The following is a 15,623-nucleotide window of genomic DNA, read 5'->3' on the forward strand; positions in this document are numbered from 1 at the left end:
GTTCTGTGTCTTTCAGTGTTTTGAAGATTTTCAAACTATGACCCGTTATGAGACTCGTGTCTGTTCACATCCTTCCACTGATACATTCAGATGAGTAGTCGATCAATAGAATATTCATCTGAAGATAATTAGAGAATCAATTATTGATCTGCTCCTCAGCTTTGAAGTTTTCCCGCTTTTCTTTAATTAAATGTCAAAAGTTGATTTAATGAAATTATGTGTTTTGAGCTGCTGGTCGGACAAAGTCATGTGAAGACGTCAATAGAACGTTTTCTTCTTCTCAGGTCTGTGGCTCTACTGACGAATTCTTAACTTCAGATTCTATAGAAAAGGTTCCGTTCTAATCGTAGACTGTAAATAAAGATGAACGACGCATGTCTCCTTTCTTCCTCTATCTTGAAATGAACCTGCATACAAACACCTTGTTACTCTGAAGACATCTGGAGCCAGTGTCTGCTCTGATTGGCTAATAGAGCTGCTTTAGTGACGTCCTCTTGATGGATGGGTCGACCTATCATGAGTCGTTTTTTTAAGCTTCAAATAACAAAAAAATTTAGAAAGATTTCCACTTGGACAAACGTGCTGACAACTATCTAACTACGGAACTTTTTAGTTTAGTCTATGTCCCGTCCATTAAAGGGAAGGAGGCGGAGTTTGTGTCCTATTTTGTAGCCAGCCACCAGGGGGCAATGGAGACGCTCTGGCTTCACTTTTTGGGAGCTGACATGTCGTCCATCTTTATCTACGGTCTGTGGTTCTAACAAGTTCCTGGCTGATTGTTTTAATCTGAATTAGGGTTCATTGCCAATTAAGTTTACACATACAAGGAATTTGCTGTGGTGTGTAAGTACAAACATAAATATATAAATATAAAAACAAAATATAAACCCTAGAACCAAGCAATAAGATATGTTCAATATGAATTTTAGATATTTACAATTTGATGTGTGAACAGAATGAGTTAAGTTTAAGTATCACCATCACAGGTGAGGACATTAACACAGTCTCATGATTCCTGAAGCTCTCGTTCAGATCCCGGTCCGTTAATTAATCGGATGTTAAAAACATTCAGTTGATCGTCTGTCGGTGGAGAAACACTTTGTTCTCGCTCAACGTCCTCGCTGAGAAACTTGCCGAGCAGAAAAACAATAGTGATTAATATTTAATCCTAATCAGGCTGTTCTGATACCTGAGAAAGACCGTCTCCTGCCGCCTTGCCTCCATCTTTCATTACCTTCTGGCATTTCTCCCTCACAGCTCCACACTCCACTCCACGCATCTCATTCCTCCTCTTCACCCGACGTTAATGATATTAGCGTCCCTCCTGACGGCGGGTCTGTCTCCCAGTCGTGTAATTAACCCGACGTAAACCCAATAAGCTGCGACTCTCCGCAGCCTCTACGTCGGCCTCTCCTGCCTCCTCCGCTGGTCGTGATGATATTACAGTGAATCCTGGGTAATCTGGCGTCTGGAGGCCGCAGCCTTCATCCCGTCAATACATTTGCCCGCTTGATGAGATTAACACAACGATGAACCCGGCGTCATCGGGTTTGTTTGTGTGTCGTCTGCGGCTCTCAGAGGAGAAAGTGGACCTGGAAGCATCCGGAAAGAAATTGAACTTAAAAAGTGCAGCTGGACAGTTCAGGTCCCAGAAGGTTCCCGAGGTTTCTGATCCTTTAACCTTGACAAGTTAATTTCTCCCAAGGTTTTAATCTCAAGTTTGATATTTTTTGGGGGGGGATATGATTTTTTTTCTTCTTTCTTGCTCTCTGGCAGCGAGGTAGAGATGAGGAAATCAATACCTCTCTCACATCTGTCCATTAAATAAACACCAAAGGCTTCAGCCAGCAGCCGCCTGGGTTTGCTGAGCACAACAGGGAAGTAAAGGGGAAACAGCGAGTCTGGCTCTTTTGAAACTTTGAAAAATACACGTTTTCGCCTGCCAGACGATTAATGGCTTTTGGCGGCTGGTTGCAAGACAAATTGTCGATTTTACACTTGTGGTATTTGTGCAGATTCCAGAAGCAAAATACAACCTGATCTATTCTCCGGCCCTGCACCAGGGGGCGATCAGCACGATTTGGCTTCAGTTCTTGGGAGCCATCATGTCGTCCATATTCATAAGCAGCTCCCTGAGTCGTCTTCTTTCGAGCTTTTATTAAGTATTAAATAATCTTTCTCCTCGTTCTCGGCCGAATCAATTTCAAACTTCATTTCTTCTGTTTTCAAACTCAGCTCGATCTCATCCTCTCTGCTAAATGAACACCAGAGAAATGGTCGTTACGCTCAAATGAGAAATAAATCCACTGTCTCTTTTCCCAAACCTGGTATCGGTTGTGTTTTGTTCATTCATGAGCAGCTGACACAGTTCTTTACTTTTACGAGACAGGAAGGATAAAAAGTCTTCAGCAGAACAATCTCCAGCCGAGTCTGAGATGGTGATGATGATGCTGGAGGAGAAACGATGAGGAGACAGCGGCAGTGGGGGGGTGAGTAAAGAGGGAGAATGAGAGATGTGCTGGAGAGAAAACGAGCCTGTGGTTGGAGGAGGGAGCTCCGGAGTGAACCAAAGTCTGAAATCCCACAGAGAAAAAACAGGCGCCTGGAGTCGAACGATTATTAATAATTTATCGGTCGCACACATTTGGAGACACAAACTTCATCTCATCAGCCAAAACACCAGGGAGCCACCGACTCTGTGAGCAGCTGCAGAGTCGAACACCCATCTGTCAACATGGTAACATTATTATTATTAATATTATAATTAGTATTACTAGTTCATGTAAATAAAAAAAGACATTGTTCGATGATTAATTCAAGGAAAATACAATAAAAATAAGATGTTTATTATTCATTATTATCCAATTATTATTATCATTACTGTTATTATCTAAAATGTGTCCGTGTAAAAGAATGAATTATTAATCTATGGAGCAATTCAATAAGATACATATCATGTTTACATCAGAAATATTATTGTGTACAGAAGTTTGTTCTTGTTTATGGTTACATAAACTCACTGAGCACTTTATTAGGAACATCCACAGACTGTGTATAAAAATGGATCCAATAGAATCCAGGTCTAGAAAGTGAAGCCAATGCGGAAGTCCCTTTAATACATATATATATATATATATATATATATATATATATATATATATATAAATGGATTTAGGATTCAGTCCATGGACTATGGACTATATATATATATATGTATCTCCACATTTACTTTTATTGGCACGTTCAATCCAGGTCAAGAATGTTCAAGAGAAATGAGAAGTGGGAGGAACATGCAAACTTCAAGAAGCATTTTGTGGATAAAACTGAAAGTACTTTATAAACTCTTAGATGATTTAATCTCTAACTGTGCTTCTTGTTTTGTAAACTCAGTGTTTTAAAGTCTGCTAAGTAATAATCACCAGTTAAAGTACAAAGTCTGATACTTCCCAAGTACAAGTTGTTTTCCACGTCTGCGTCCATGCAAATTAAATCACAACCCAAGTTAGATTAGAAAATAATTCATCGTAAGACTTGCGGCTCTTTTGGTCGACGGCAGTAAACAAAAAACGAAGTTCTCTCCTTATTAAAGAAAACAACATTTGCCTCAGCCACTGACTGAATGTTTAATGTGAGGAGCTGCTCAGTCGTTGTGCTGATGCCACACAAACACTGAGGAGGCTCATCTTGTCTGGGAGATGAAGAGAGAGAAAGAGGAGCTGAGTGTTTGGCCCGAAGCAAACTTGTTACTTTTTCTCATTAACAGTCGATATGAAGCGAGCGACGCTGCAGCTTTATGAAGAACCTGCAGTGATGCACTTTAATTCCCTGAGATGTTTCCACAACATGGAGCTGTGAGGTCTGCGGTGACCGATACATTCAATAAAACACACGTTAGAATGAAATCTATTGAATCTCAGGTCAAAGTCTGGAGATCTTAGTGTCGTATTTTAAAACATTTCATGAAGACTGAACCTTTCAGTGGTTTTTATCTTCATCGTGAATCTTCATCATGAACCTGATCACAGCTTCTGTTTGGAAACACTGACACCCTGTGGACAGACTGGATGGTACAAGTGTCAGCATCAATATCAGTGGCTGCTGGATCACAAATAATAATTTTTCATATTCAGCTAAATGTGCACAAGTTGTCCATTCTTATTTTATAATTAGTATTTTACTGAGGATAGATTGTACAGAGAAGACACACGGCCGACGGCCACAAGCTGGAATCAAACCTTCTACGGGCCACAATGACTATTTTCTAAATGTATAATTGTATTTTCTTCACTTTTTTCAACATGTTCCTCGATTTCTCAGAGAATAATTCCTGAATCTTCATGAAATTAAATTGGGCATGTTTAGGTGACTGATAAATGTTCAATATGATGCTGATCCAAGTAAAAATCTGGATCACGTAAATGTATACTTGGTTTCGTAAGGGGACTGTTGAAACTCCACACCTCTAGTTTTTACTATATAGAGGGAATAGGTTTAAATGAGGTGCAATAAGACCCTATGACTCATAATCAAACAGCAGCCGGTGGTGGAGATGCTGTGATGAATTTAGATTTTAAAACAAAGACACAAGAGCAAACCTCTCCTTCCAATCGCCCCTGGGGATCATTCAAGTATTTCTGATCTCTACTCTGCTTCAGCCACATGTTCTGCAACATTTGTTTTCATTCACCTGCACTGATTATAATCCCGTTTGTCCACATGTTGTTTTCTCAATGGGAAGCATGAGCTGAAGTGTACCAGTCAGGTTTTGGTGTGTGAAAGCACACAGCTCTCACCTGACCCCACCCAACCGCACCCAGCTGTAACCCCACAATCCTGAAACCTTCTGCTGCCGAGGACAATGAAACTCCGGCTTTCATTCACATGCCAAAGAACAAGTGGTGAAAACAAGTTAAAGCAGGTTTAAATTAAACTTAAATTTCACACTAAGAAGCTGTGTCTATCTGTTTATCTGAGGAAATGCAGCCGGATGAGTCAGCACCTTCCCTTCAATCAAATCTTCAGACAAACTTTCATCATATTTCATTATAGCGGCTGCTGGCTGAAGCCATCATAGTTTTATTACTCTAATGGGAGGTTTTGCTTATATTTTAAATGATTGCATTTTTTTATTTATTCTTTTATGACTATTTATTATTTATTTTTATGTTATTTGTATGTTATCTTACCGGTGTGTCTTTTATTTGTGAAGCACCTTCTAACTTTGTTTTCAGAAGTTCTCTATAAATAAAGACATTATTATTATTATTATTAGTAGTAGTAGTAGTAGTAGTAGTAGTCGTAGTAGTATTGTTATTATTAATATTATCTGTTTCTCCCCACTCAGCAGAGTCGCCTGTGGTCTCTCTCTCTCTCTCTCTCTCTCTCTCTCTCTCTCTCTCTCTCTCTCTCTCTCTCTCTCTGTGTCTCTCTCTCTCTGTGTCTCTCTCTCTCTCTCTCACACACTGATACTCCAACATTGAACTTTGTGGTTGTAACTTGACCTTGTTTTCTATCCTCCACCTCAGCACTTGTCTTTGTTTACACTGTTTCCACTAAAAAGTCTTGATGACTCACATATTAACTCCACTTTAACTGACTGCATCTGCTGCTGGTTTATTATTGTTGTTGCTGTGCAGCTCTGCAGCTCTGCTCCCCTGAGAGGAAGCAGAGTGAGATCCCATGATGCTCGGCTGCATCGCGTCGTGTGTGTGTGTGTGTGTGTCCGTCACAGTGAGCTGCTGTGGCTGCAGCGTACAACTCAACATGGTGGATCACTGAAAGAAAAGCTTTGACACAACTCAATCTCAGAGGTTGAAGGAATGTGAATAGAAGCCTCAGGATTAGGTATTTAAAGCCAGAATCATTTGGGTTTTCCATCAAACCTTCGAGTTAAAGCATTAACTTATCGTTTAAACTTAAGCCAGAATGACGTTTATTGGAGGTTACTGATTACTGTAGATTTACCGCAAGTCAGAAGAGCTCAAGAATCTTATCCTGTAAACCTTTTCTTTTCTGTGTAACATGTTTAATACATTTCCTACTTTCTATTTCCTAATTCTGGCAGTGAGATGTGTTTACTTTCATTGCTCCAGAGTTTGAACAAGATAAGCTCGGCCGTCTCCGCTGGGTGTGACGGCTGCCGTCGGTCTGAGGGCAGATGTGAGTTTAACAAGAAGACGAGCGAGAAAAGTGGCACGCGAGGAACTCTGTTGACTTTTGTGACAGAGCAATTCACACCCTCCATTCACGGAGTCATGCAGCCTTATCAGGAGCGGCTGAAACTCAGAAGGCACTTGTTGATGAGTTCAGAGCTGAGCTGAGCTGCGCATCTCATCTGCTGCAATTGCTTTGAGTTTCTAGAAAGAAAATGGAAAATGGCTGAAACATCAACCTCACCATAACAACAGTAAAGTCATTCACAGCTGTTTATTTTGCCACTGAAGTGAGGATTTTCCCTGAAACCTGCTCCACAGGCTCGTCTGTCATCACTTGTTATCATGACGTGAACACAATTACAAACACGAGACTTTTGTTTTTGAAACAACAGTTTTATTCTTATGTTAAAAGGCTGTGATTATAGACGTAAAGACGTTAAACACTGACCTTGTCAGAACCAGTAGATCATGGGGACTAAAGCCTAAAGTCCGAATGAGGCAAAACACCATTTCTGAATGTATCGCAAGTCCTAGTATGGATAGGTGCGCAAACCTGTATGTGTGTGTGTGTCCAGGTATTACTCATGTTGTGGGGACCTACATCTCTGTATCACATTATGGGGACTTCTCTTCCTTACGGAGACAAAAAGTCCCCATAACATAAATCATTAAATTTTAAGATGAAGACATGTTTTCAGGTTAGGTTTAGCTTTGGGTTAAGGTTAAGGTTAAGGTTTAGAGTTAGGCAAGTAGTTAACATGGTTAAGGTTAGAGTAGGCCTCCAGGGAATTACAGTAATGTCCTCTGAAGTCATAGAGACACGATGCTGTGTGTGTGTGTGTGTGTGTGTGTGTGTGTGTGTGTGTGTGTGTGTGTGTGTGTGTGTATGTGTGTGTGTGTGTGTGTGTATGCGTGTGTGCGCGCGCGTGTGTGAGCATACACCTGTGAGCACACACGCCACACACACCTCCACAGAGACACAGCAGGAGGACGAGGAGGAGGCGGAGGTGTGGCTCAGTTCTCAGGTATACTGGATATTCTCGCTGGGTTTGAAGAAGGAGGGGATGGAGGGGAGGAACCTGGAGGACGGCATGGCAACACACAAACCGTATAAAGACGGTGACGCACCCTCAGTTCAGATCAACTCTCAGACCTCAGCAGTAGCAGCAGCAGCAGCAGCAGCAGCAGCAGCCACACAATCATGCTCAGCCTCATTAGATTACCACGAGTCTTCACCATCAACCAAGTACCCAAAGTAAGTTCCTCTTCACTGTATCTCTACTGGACAGGTAGGATGCTTCACACTGAGCTGCAGTCACCACACACAATAAACATTAACCACTGCTCACCTGTGTGGTAGAAAGTGATGTGATGTGAAGTATGTGAGAAGGATCCACTTCTGATGTGAGATGAAATCATTGTTTCTGTCAAGCCTCAAGTTGCTTCGGACAAAATCTGCTCATTTAAAGTCATGAAGAGAAAAACTCTTAAATCACAGCCTCCTATTCGTTTTAACTTCTTAATACAAATATCACTGTGTCATGTCCGTCACCTTTCAGACCTTCAGATTATCAGGCTAATTAATAAATAATGCAATTCATTAATCTGTATAAATATTCAACGCAGATAAAAATGTATATTTGTTCAGCTTTTGATTTCTATTATTACAAATTGATTTGTTCTTATTTTATCTTTATCATTATTATTTGTGTTACTACAGAGTTTCCTCTGCTAAAGTTTTTTTCCACCGTGTCACCTGTATAACCGGTGTGACGATAAACATTTCGTGAATCTTGAAGTTTGGTATGAACATGAGCAGAGAGCAGTTCAAATATAAACCGGTTTGTTCTCAATTATTAATTAATTATTCAACATGAAACTTTTTTAAGAAGCATAACAAGGTGAAAGCTTCATTTCAAGAAAACTATTTAAAAAACTCAAGATCAAGTTGTGTGACATCGTAGGTTTTCTTCGGATCCTAAACTGTGATATTTAGGTTTTTACTTTAAACATGTAACTCTTGTTTCACTGATAATTTCCTCCTCCTCCTGTCTTCTGTATTATTTTATACTTTGTTTAAAATACATTTTAGAAATTTCTCATGACTGCATCAAACTTAAAAGGGGAAGCAAAGTTTCTAAAGGTTATCAAACTAACTCCAGACTAACTGAGGTATTTCTTTTTTTGAGGTTTTCCATGAGCACAGCATCATCTCCGGGTACCGACACCCCCGCAGCTCAGCCACTGACTGCATTCTGAGCCTGTTCCAGCTGACCAATGAGACGCTTAACATCTGGACACACTTTTTACCCACATGGTAAAACACACTCATGTTATTTTTCCTGCAAAGCATCACAGATATGAACATAATAGATTCAGAAACATATTTGGGAAAATGTATTTATTCTCGAGAGGCAACAAGTGGATCTCATCTTATCTCATCCAACACAATAATGCAGAATAGTTTGTAACTAGGTCAATATTGTGGTTTTAGATTTCATCACATCAAACCTGCGATTTTCAAAATTCTCCCCAGTCGTATACTTCTGACCTTCACAACAGTCAGGCAGTGGAAGAGGAATCGTGCACTGCTTGTAAAGGATGTAACATGTAGACACAAATCTAAATTTCTTTTATATCGATCCATCATGTGGTTTTACAATCTTACATGTTACTAAACATATCTTACGTATCAGAGAAGTCACATGTTCTTCTCTCTGAACACCATGAAAGAGATAAGAGTCAGCCACTCCCTGCGTTCTTTCTCCATCACACAAAGAAGAATTTACACCCGAATGAGCACAAACTCAAACAGAATTTATAGACAATCTGCAAAAAAAAAAGTTAATTCAAATGTGAAAATTCACAGCGAGTGAGTGGACGTGTTAGTGAAGTTTCCAACACACGATGGAGCCAAAACAAAGACAAAACAAAAATAATACAAATATCTCTGGATGAAAGAGGAGTCGTACACGTAGAAGATGTTGTCAAAGATGTCAAACTTGGAAAGACAACAAGAGAGTTGATGTGCTGTAAGGAACAACACGTGACACCTGCAGCAGAATCAATACGTCATGTCCAGCCGCCTGCTGCTCTACCCAGGCTTCACCCCTCACCTGAGTGTTACGGACATTTTCCTCTTGTTGTGAACGCATCTGACCCGGGCAATCTCAGGCTGCGTTTTTCACATATGAAAGTCTGGAAAATGTCCTGACCCAAAGAGAATAAATTATCAAACTGTTCCCATGTAGCTTCAAAAGACGCAGCAGCTGGTTGCCTCATTTCTCAGCAGCTACTGAGTATTAAACAGAGATTTGGTGAGTTGAGGTGCAGACGAGCTGCAGAGACGAGAAAGAGGAAAAGAAAGCCAAAGAGTGATAGATGCAAAGTGGGAGACAGAAGGAGGATGAGAATGAGGAATACGCCCCACAGCCATCTACTGCACATCTCTACACCATATGTTCATTTTAACACCATGCAGGCAACACTGTGGCTGCTCAGGTTCCTCCAGACATCAGTGTTTGACAAACACAACGTTACTCATGTGTGTGTGTGTTTCTACAGAGGTTCCTTCACCTACGAGCCATGCTGTGTGTGTGTGTGTGTGTGTGTGTGTGTGTGTGTGTGTGTGTGTGTGTGTGTGTGTGTGTGTGTGTGTGTGTGTGTGTGTGTGTGTGTGTGTGTGTGTTTGTGTGTGTGTGTTGCATATATATATATATATATATATGTACCAAGGGAACATGGATGTTTGTGTCAGGGGGCCTTGGACCTGCAGGCCAGACGCTAATGAGCAGATCCGTGCTCAAGGTTTTCATATGAGTTGCCTCAATTAGTTAAGTGCTCAGTGACGGGGAAAAGCACAAATAATGTTGATTTGTTAATGAGGTGCACTGAGACGTGGAAGCAGACATGGCTCCTGATAAGATTAAGCTTTTTGTGCAGAGCTGTTGTGAAACGGCTGCAGGCAAAATACATGATACTTCATAAAGAACATCGTGGTTTTTCAAACATTGACACATGACCAACAGGTTTTAAACAGTTACAATTAGGTTGTTGTTTAACGTTGAGTCTGCTGGAGAAGAAACAGGAGGTTTCTACATTTCTGATCTTTTGTTGCTTTGCTCGTTATGAAATGTTCCCTCTGTTTTTACCTTTGACTCTCAGCAAGAAATGCTTTAAATTTTTAAACCAGTTTGTTTTGGTTGGTGTGATAGATCATTCACAGCATTGCTGAGTGTCAGATTTTCAGATGGCAATAGAGATAAGAGGAAGTTAGCTTAGCGTAGCATAAAGAGTCTAGGTGGAAATACAGCACGGCTCTCTCCACATATAAAAAACACAAATATGTCCCTGTGGTTGTAACCCTCCGCCAACAGGTGCAGTTTCCGTACACATACATTTATTTATCCAGACTCATATGATTGTAACTTTGACCTTTGACCTGCATGCAAAGCTAATCAATCTGTGAGTCTAAGTGATCATTTGTGAAAGTCTTTTCTGGAGGTGTTGTCAACGTATCGCATTCACGATAAAATCTCATGAGTTCACCCTCAAGTCCAACTGAACATTTGTAACAAATTTAGTGTCTCAAGTGTTTTTGAGATATCGTGTTTGCAGGAATGAGCCTGAAAACATGATGCCTCAGTGCCAGCGACGGCCCCTACATGAGCCTTTACACCCACAGTAACACTTTGGGTTTATTTGATCCTTCAACAAACTGATATGTAAAATTGAAAGGTTACAGGAAGTAACTTGATGTAACTGTTCCTCTGTCTGGAGGGAAAAGTCTGTTTACACTGTTCTTACACCCACACGTGGTGTACGATGAACAATCAAGTCCAGCTCCTCCTTTATTAGCTCGTACAAATATTCCAGCGAACCTACCAAAGATACAGACAGTATGTTGCAATGTGTCATAATTATTAATTTTGCACACTTAATTCTTCTGGCAGGTACTTCCTGTGGAAGCTAGTGACGGTGGTCCTGATGCAGACGGCGTGGCAGGACTCCTTCACTTGGCCTCTGGTCATCTTCCTGATCTCATGCTGCATTTATCCGCTGGCGTCCAGCTGTGCTCACACCTTCAGCAGCATGTCAGCGCGGGCTCGCCACATCTGCTTCTTCTTCGACTACGCTGCCCTCAGTTTCTACAGCCTGGGTGAGCGCACGTGATTCAGTGACAGTGGTTGATGAGAACTCAGTGTGAGAAATGGCCTTAAAAGGTCATCGTGCACTGAGCGCTTGATACTGAACTGACGTCAGTAAATTAACAACTTATATTCAGTGACTAGTGGCAGATTTTATCAATCAGGGGCCATGAAGGGGCCAACATTTACACAGAGGGGCCAATTACTTGTCCAAGTGCACACTTCAGTCCTATTTAACTGTTCGCTCTATAGTTTTGAGCAAAGTTTTACTGGTGTTCTGCTGCTGCTGCAGGTTCAGCGACCATCTACTCAGCTTGTGTTTTCCCGGACAAGTGGGTGAACGGCCTCTTCCATCAGTGCTACCTCCCCATCGCTGTGCTCAACACGCTCCTCTGCACCGGCGTGGCCTGCTTCTCCAGGTATGGTGACGAGAATTTACACAGCTAACGCTAGCACCGTTTCCTGTCTTAGCACTATGATCTCCTCATGCATGCATTCACTCATTCATATGTTCTTGTGCATTTCATTTTCTGTTGATTCCTGTTGATCTTTTGAAAAACCGATAAAGTATTTTTACAACACCGACCACAAATCACGATTCTAATTCCTTATCCTGATCAAACACTGCTCTTTTTATAGAAATAGAAAATAATGGAGGGAAACATTTCCATTATATAACAATGATAAATACAATTGAAATTAAAGCTTCAAATTTTTGATTAACATACTTTTTTGTTTACGCTTTTCTTGCCAAATCAGTACAGTTCCGTGTCACGTCTTGCATGTATCACGTTGTTGCCACTGTTTTCTTCTTCATGCACCTGATTAATGTTGTTCTTCTTTCACTCTCCCCCTGCTAAGGCTTGGTTTACCATTTCTACAGTATAATCACGACACCATAAAGAGGTAAAGACCAATGTACCTGCTCTGCCTGTCTCTTGTGCCTGAAATGATCATAGTGACTGTTGTCACTGCAATGTGTGTGATTGAGTCGTTTGAATTCTTTACATGTGTTCATTCCTCAGACGTTATTGACTGGGATTTCAAAAGCACAATTGAGCAACAGACTATTATTATTAACAATGGGTGTTGCCTCACCGTGACTATAGTGACCAACCCTAAACAGTGATTGCCCCCGAGTGTACAGTGGTTTCAGCCAGGCAGGTTAGACAACAATGTAAACATGTGCTCAGAAAAATACGTTTACATAATCTACCACATGGAATGTAAAAAAATTATTCAATCTTTAATTATTTAATTATTTAAATCTCTTTGATTTGAATTTTTGTGGTGAATGTTTTTTTTTTTTTATATATTCCTCATCTTTCTAACCAATCAGCACAGATCTGCTGTACATAAAGCTGGTTATGGATGACATAACATTTAAACTGCACCCATGTGTATCACTATATTTCTATATTCTGGTACTGAATTAATGAATTCCTGTATTGGGGGCATTACCATTGGCTGTTTCTACACAGCTCCCTCTACAGATATATATAACATAGTTTCACCCTGAGGATTATTTCATGAGTGTATGCAGGATTTATTTCTCATTACTGAAAATATTTTTTTTAAATTCCAGATTCCCAGAGTTTTGGAGTCCAAAGTTCAACAAAAGCCTTCGTGTGGTTGCCTTTGCCTACCCCTACCTGTTCGTCCACATTCCTCTGTTCTACAGGGTACGGCCACGTCTGTGCACTTCACTCATCATGTGTCCTCACAAGACAAGTGGGAAGATTATAGTGACTCACCTGGATGTGGCCCAAGTTTATTTTAGTAATTAGTGAACACTGCATGTTTCCTTTTGAATAGGATTTTTTTACACAGATCCAGAGTGTTAGCCAATACTGCACCCCTCCACCAAGTATAATGTTAATCTGTCCAGTAGTTTTTGTATATTTGTACAAAAAAGAGGTCACTTTCCTTTAAATATATTAGAAACCTGTCAGTTTTGACCAGTGGAGTGAAAACCCTGTTTTGTGGCATCACTCTGTTAAATGTGTGTGTGCTGCGTTCACAGGTGTTCCTGTGTGTAGGAGACGGATGCACAGACAACGACACCAACTACCTCCACTACAACCACATCACCCTGGCCTTCCTCACAGGCTTCCTGTTTGCCACACATTTACCTGAGCGCCTGGCACCGGGCAGCTTCGACTACATCGGTATGACTGAGTAGTTATTGTTGGCATATGTTTGTCTTGTCTGCACAGAGAACCCACAGGAAAACACAAAAAACACACACACAAAGAAAAGAAACACCAATAAAAACCAAGTGCAAGTTAAATATCTCGGTGTGAGGTCATAGATCCAGGTGAGGTAGATTATCAACATGTAAATACCATGTGAATAACTTTTTGGCAACAAGTTTCATATCCACTTCTCTACTGCCTCCAAGTGGCCAAAAAGTATATCTACCTTTGTACCAGGCTTGTTTTTCAGTCGTGGAGACAATTTCTCAACCTGGTCAATTATTGAACAAAATGATGTCATACAATATATAATATAAGAACACAAAATACGTGAAAGAAGGTACGAGAGGTTCTCAAAACCATTTCAGCAGATAACGGAGAAACAGGGATCAGGCCAAGTCAAAGATTGATGAAATATGACAAAATCATGTAGCTCACTTTGAATGAAATGTGCAATTTAAACTTGCAACATTTTTAAATAGAAGAATGACACAACTTAAAAGAAAAGTTTGCCTTAATGATGTGAATCTATGTTTACCTGTAACATTGGAGGAGTTTAGTGATCAAAAGGTTTTCATCAGAAAGAAGTCGATTTTACAGCTCTGTCAAATTTCTATTTCTCCCACTTTTTTACGACAAAACAAACAATATAATTCACTTCAGATCTTTGAACAGTTCAAGTCAATTCAGAGATTTTGTCGAACACTGGAGTTAGAATGATAAAAGTTAAACGTTGTAGAATTCTGCTAATAGATAACCAGCTCTCTGTGTTTGCATTCTTTCAGCTGCAATGTGAATTATTTGCTCTGTGCTAAAAGCTTGAACTTCCTTCTTCTCACTGTGACGTCTCTGTTCTCAAACACGACTCGACTCCTCTCTTTGCAGGTCACAGCCATCAGCTCTTCCACGTGTGCGGTATCCTCGGCACCCACTTCCAGATGAAGGCCGTTGAACAGGACATGGCGACACGACGGCCTTGGCTCCTCGATCACTCCATCCCCATCACATTTTCCAACTCACTGGGTGTGGCGCTGCTTTGTGTGCTTCTGAATTTGATTATCATCGGCCTCTACAGTCTCCCGCTCCTCACTGCACCAGTCTGCCAAGCAGAGAGATATGGTAAAAGTTTAAATAAAGTCCCGCCCAAGGAATGCGCATGCAGCTGAACCCCCAGCTTCATGAGCCATCGCTCTGGGATCCCAGCTGTTCACGAGACACATGTGAAAAGAGTGCATTGTGGGTGATTTAAAAACTCTGTGAGGACGACTCCAGAACCAAGAGGAGCTGAATGTTGAAGTTGATGAAGGATTGCAGTCTGCACTAAACTTATCGGGATGTTTGACCGTCAGACATCATGTGGAGAGTAAACTGAAACTAAAAGCATCAGTTGCACAAATATGTTATTTAAATTTGACAAAGATAATTGTTACCATAATATGTGTTTCTCAGGAAACTTAACACAATTATGATTTATAGTGCTTGTGCTTGTGCTATAAGGAAGTGTGACAGAAACATGTCAAGACAAATGAGGCAGTTATGATAGAAGAAGATGTATTTTTTGCTTTGAGTTGCCTGTAAAGTAACAAAATTGAAAGTGTTGTTACTAATTATGTAAGAAATGTTAAACAGAAGGAACAACAAGAAGAACATTTTCCCGTTGCTTTGCAAAGTTGAAAGTATTTAAGTACAATGTTATTTATTATGGTGTTTTCAAATAAACTTGAAACCAAACTGACTCTGCATCATGTTGAAGAGGAGTCTGCTTCCTAACCTCACAGTTGATGTTGATGAAGTTCAGTTGGACTCTTTAATGAACTGATCAGAATTTGAAGGTCAAAGGTCAAGTTCACTCTATCTGAGGAATGCCTCAAGAGATCCTTTAAAATGTTCAGTGTAACGTTAAAATGGCGGATTGGCTGTTGGTTTTAAGGTATGGCTCCAAGAGGCTCTTTTGATTTCTAGTCATAATTCGTGGGCAAATTTAAATAGGGGGCACAATCCATTTCACTACCCTCCTTCCTGAGATCAATAAAATACATAATTTCATGCCAGACTGGACAAGTTTTGTGAGATTTCCAGAATGTTAAAGCCCTCGGGAAATGCATCAAATTACAGCAAATTATATA

General features: G+C 40.5%; 1 protein-coding gene across 1 annotated transcript; it reads left to right on the forward strand.

Moving 5' to 3' along the window:
* Positions 1-7,253: 7,253 nt before the first annotated feature.
* paqr5b (progestin and adipoQ receptor family member Vb) lies at positions 7,254-15,185 on the forward strand. The gene is made up of 8 exons (XM_034576484.1): positions 7,254-7,410; positions 8,345-8,472; positions 11,108-11,313; positions 11,595-11,721; positions 12,164-12,208; positions 12,888-12,984; positions 13,326-13,470; positions 14,383-15,185. Exons 1-8 carry the CDS (start codon positions 7,357-7,359, stop codon positions 14,661-14,663), a joined length of 1,083 nt encoding a protein of 360 aa, XP_034432375.1. The 5' UTR covers positions 7,254-7,356; the 3' UTR covers positions 14,664-15,185.
* The last annotated feature ends 438 nt before the right edge of the window (positions 15,186-15,623 follow it).

This window comes from Hippoglossus hippoglossus, chromosome 3 (genome assembly GCF_009819705.1).
Source record: "Hippoglossus hippoglossus isolate fHipHip1 chromosome 3, fHipHip1.pri, whole genome shotgun sequence".
NCBI lineage: Eukaryota > Metazoa > Chordata > Actinopteri > Pleuronectiformes > Pleuronectidae > Hippoglossus > Hippoglossus hippoglossus.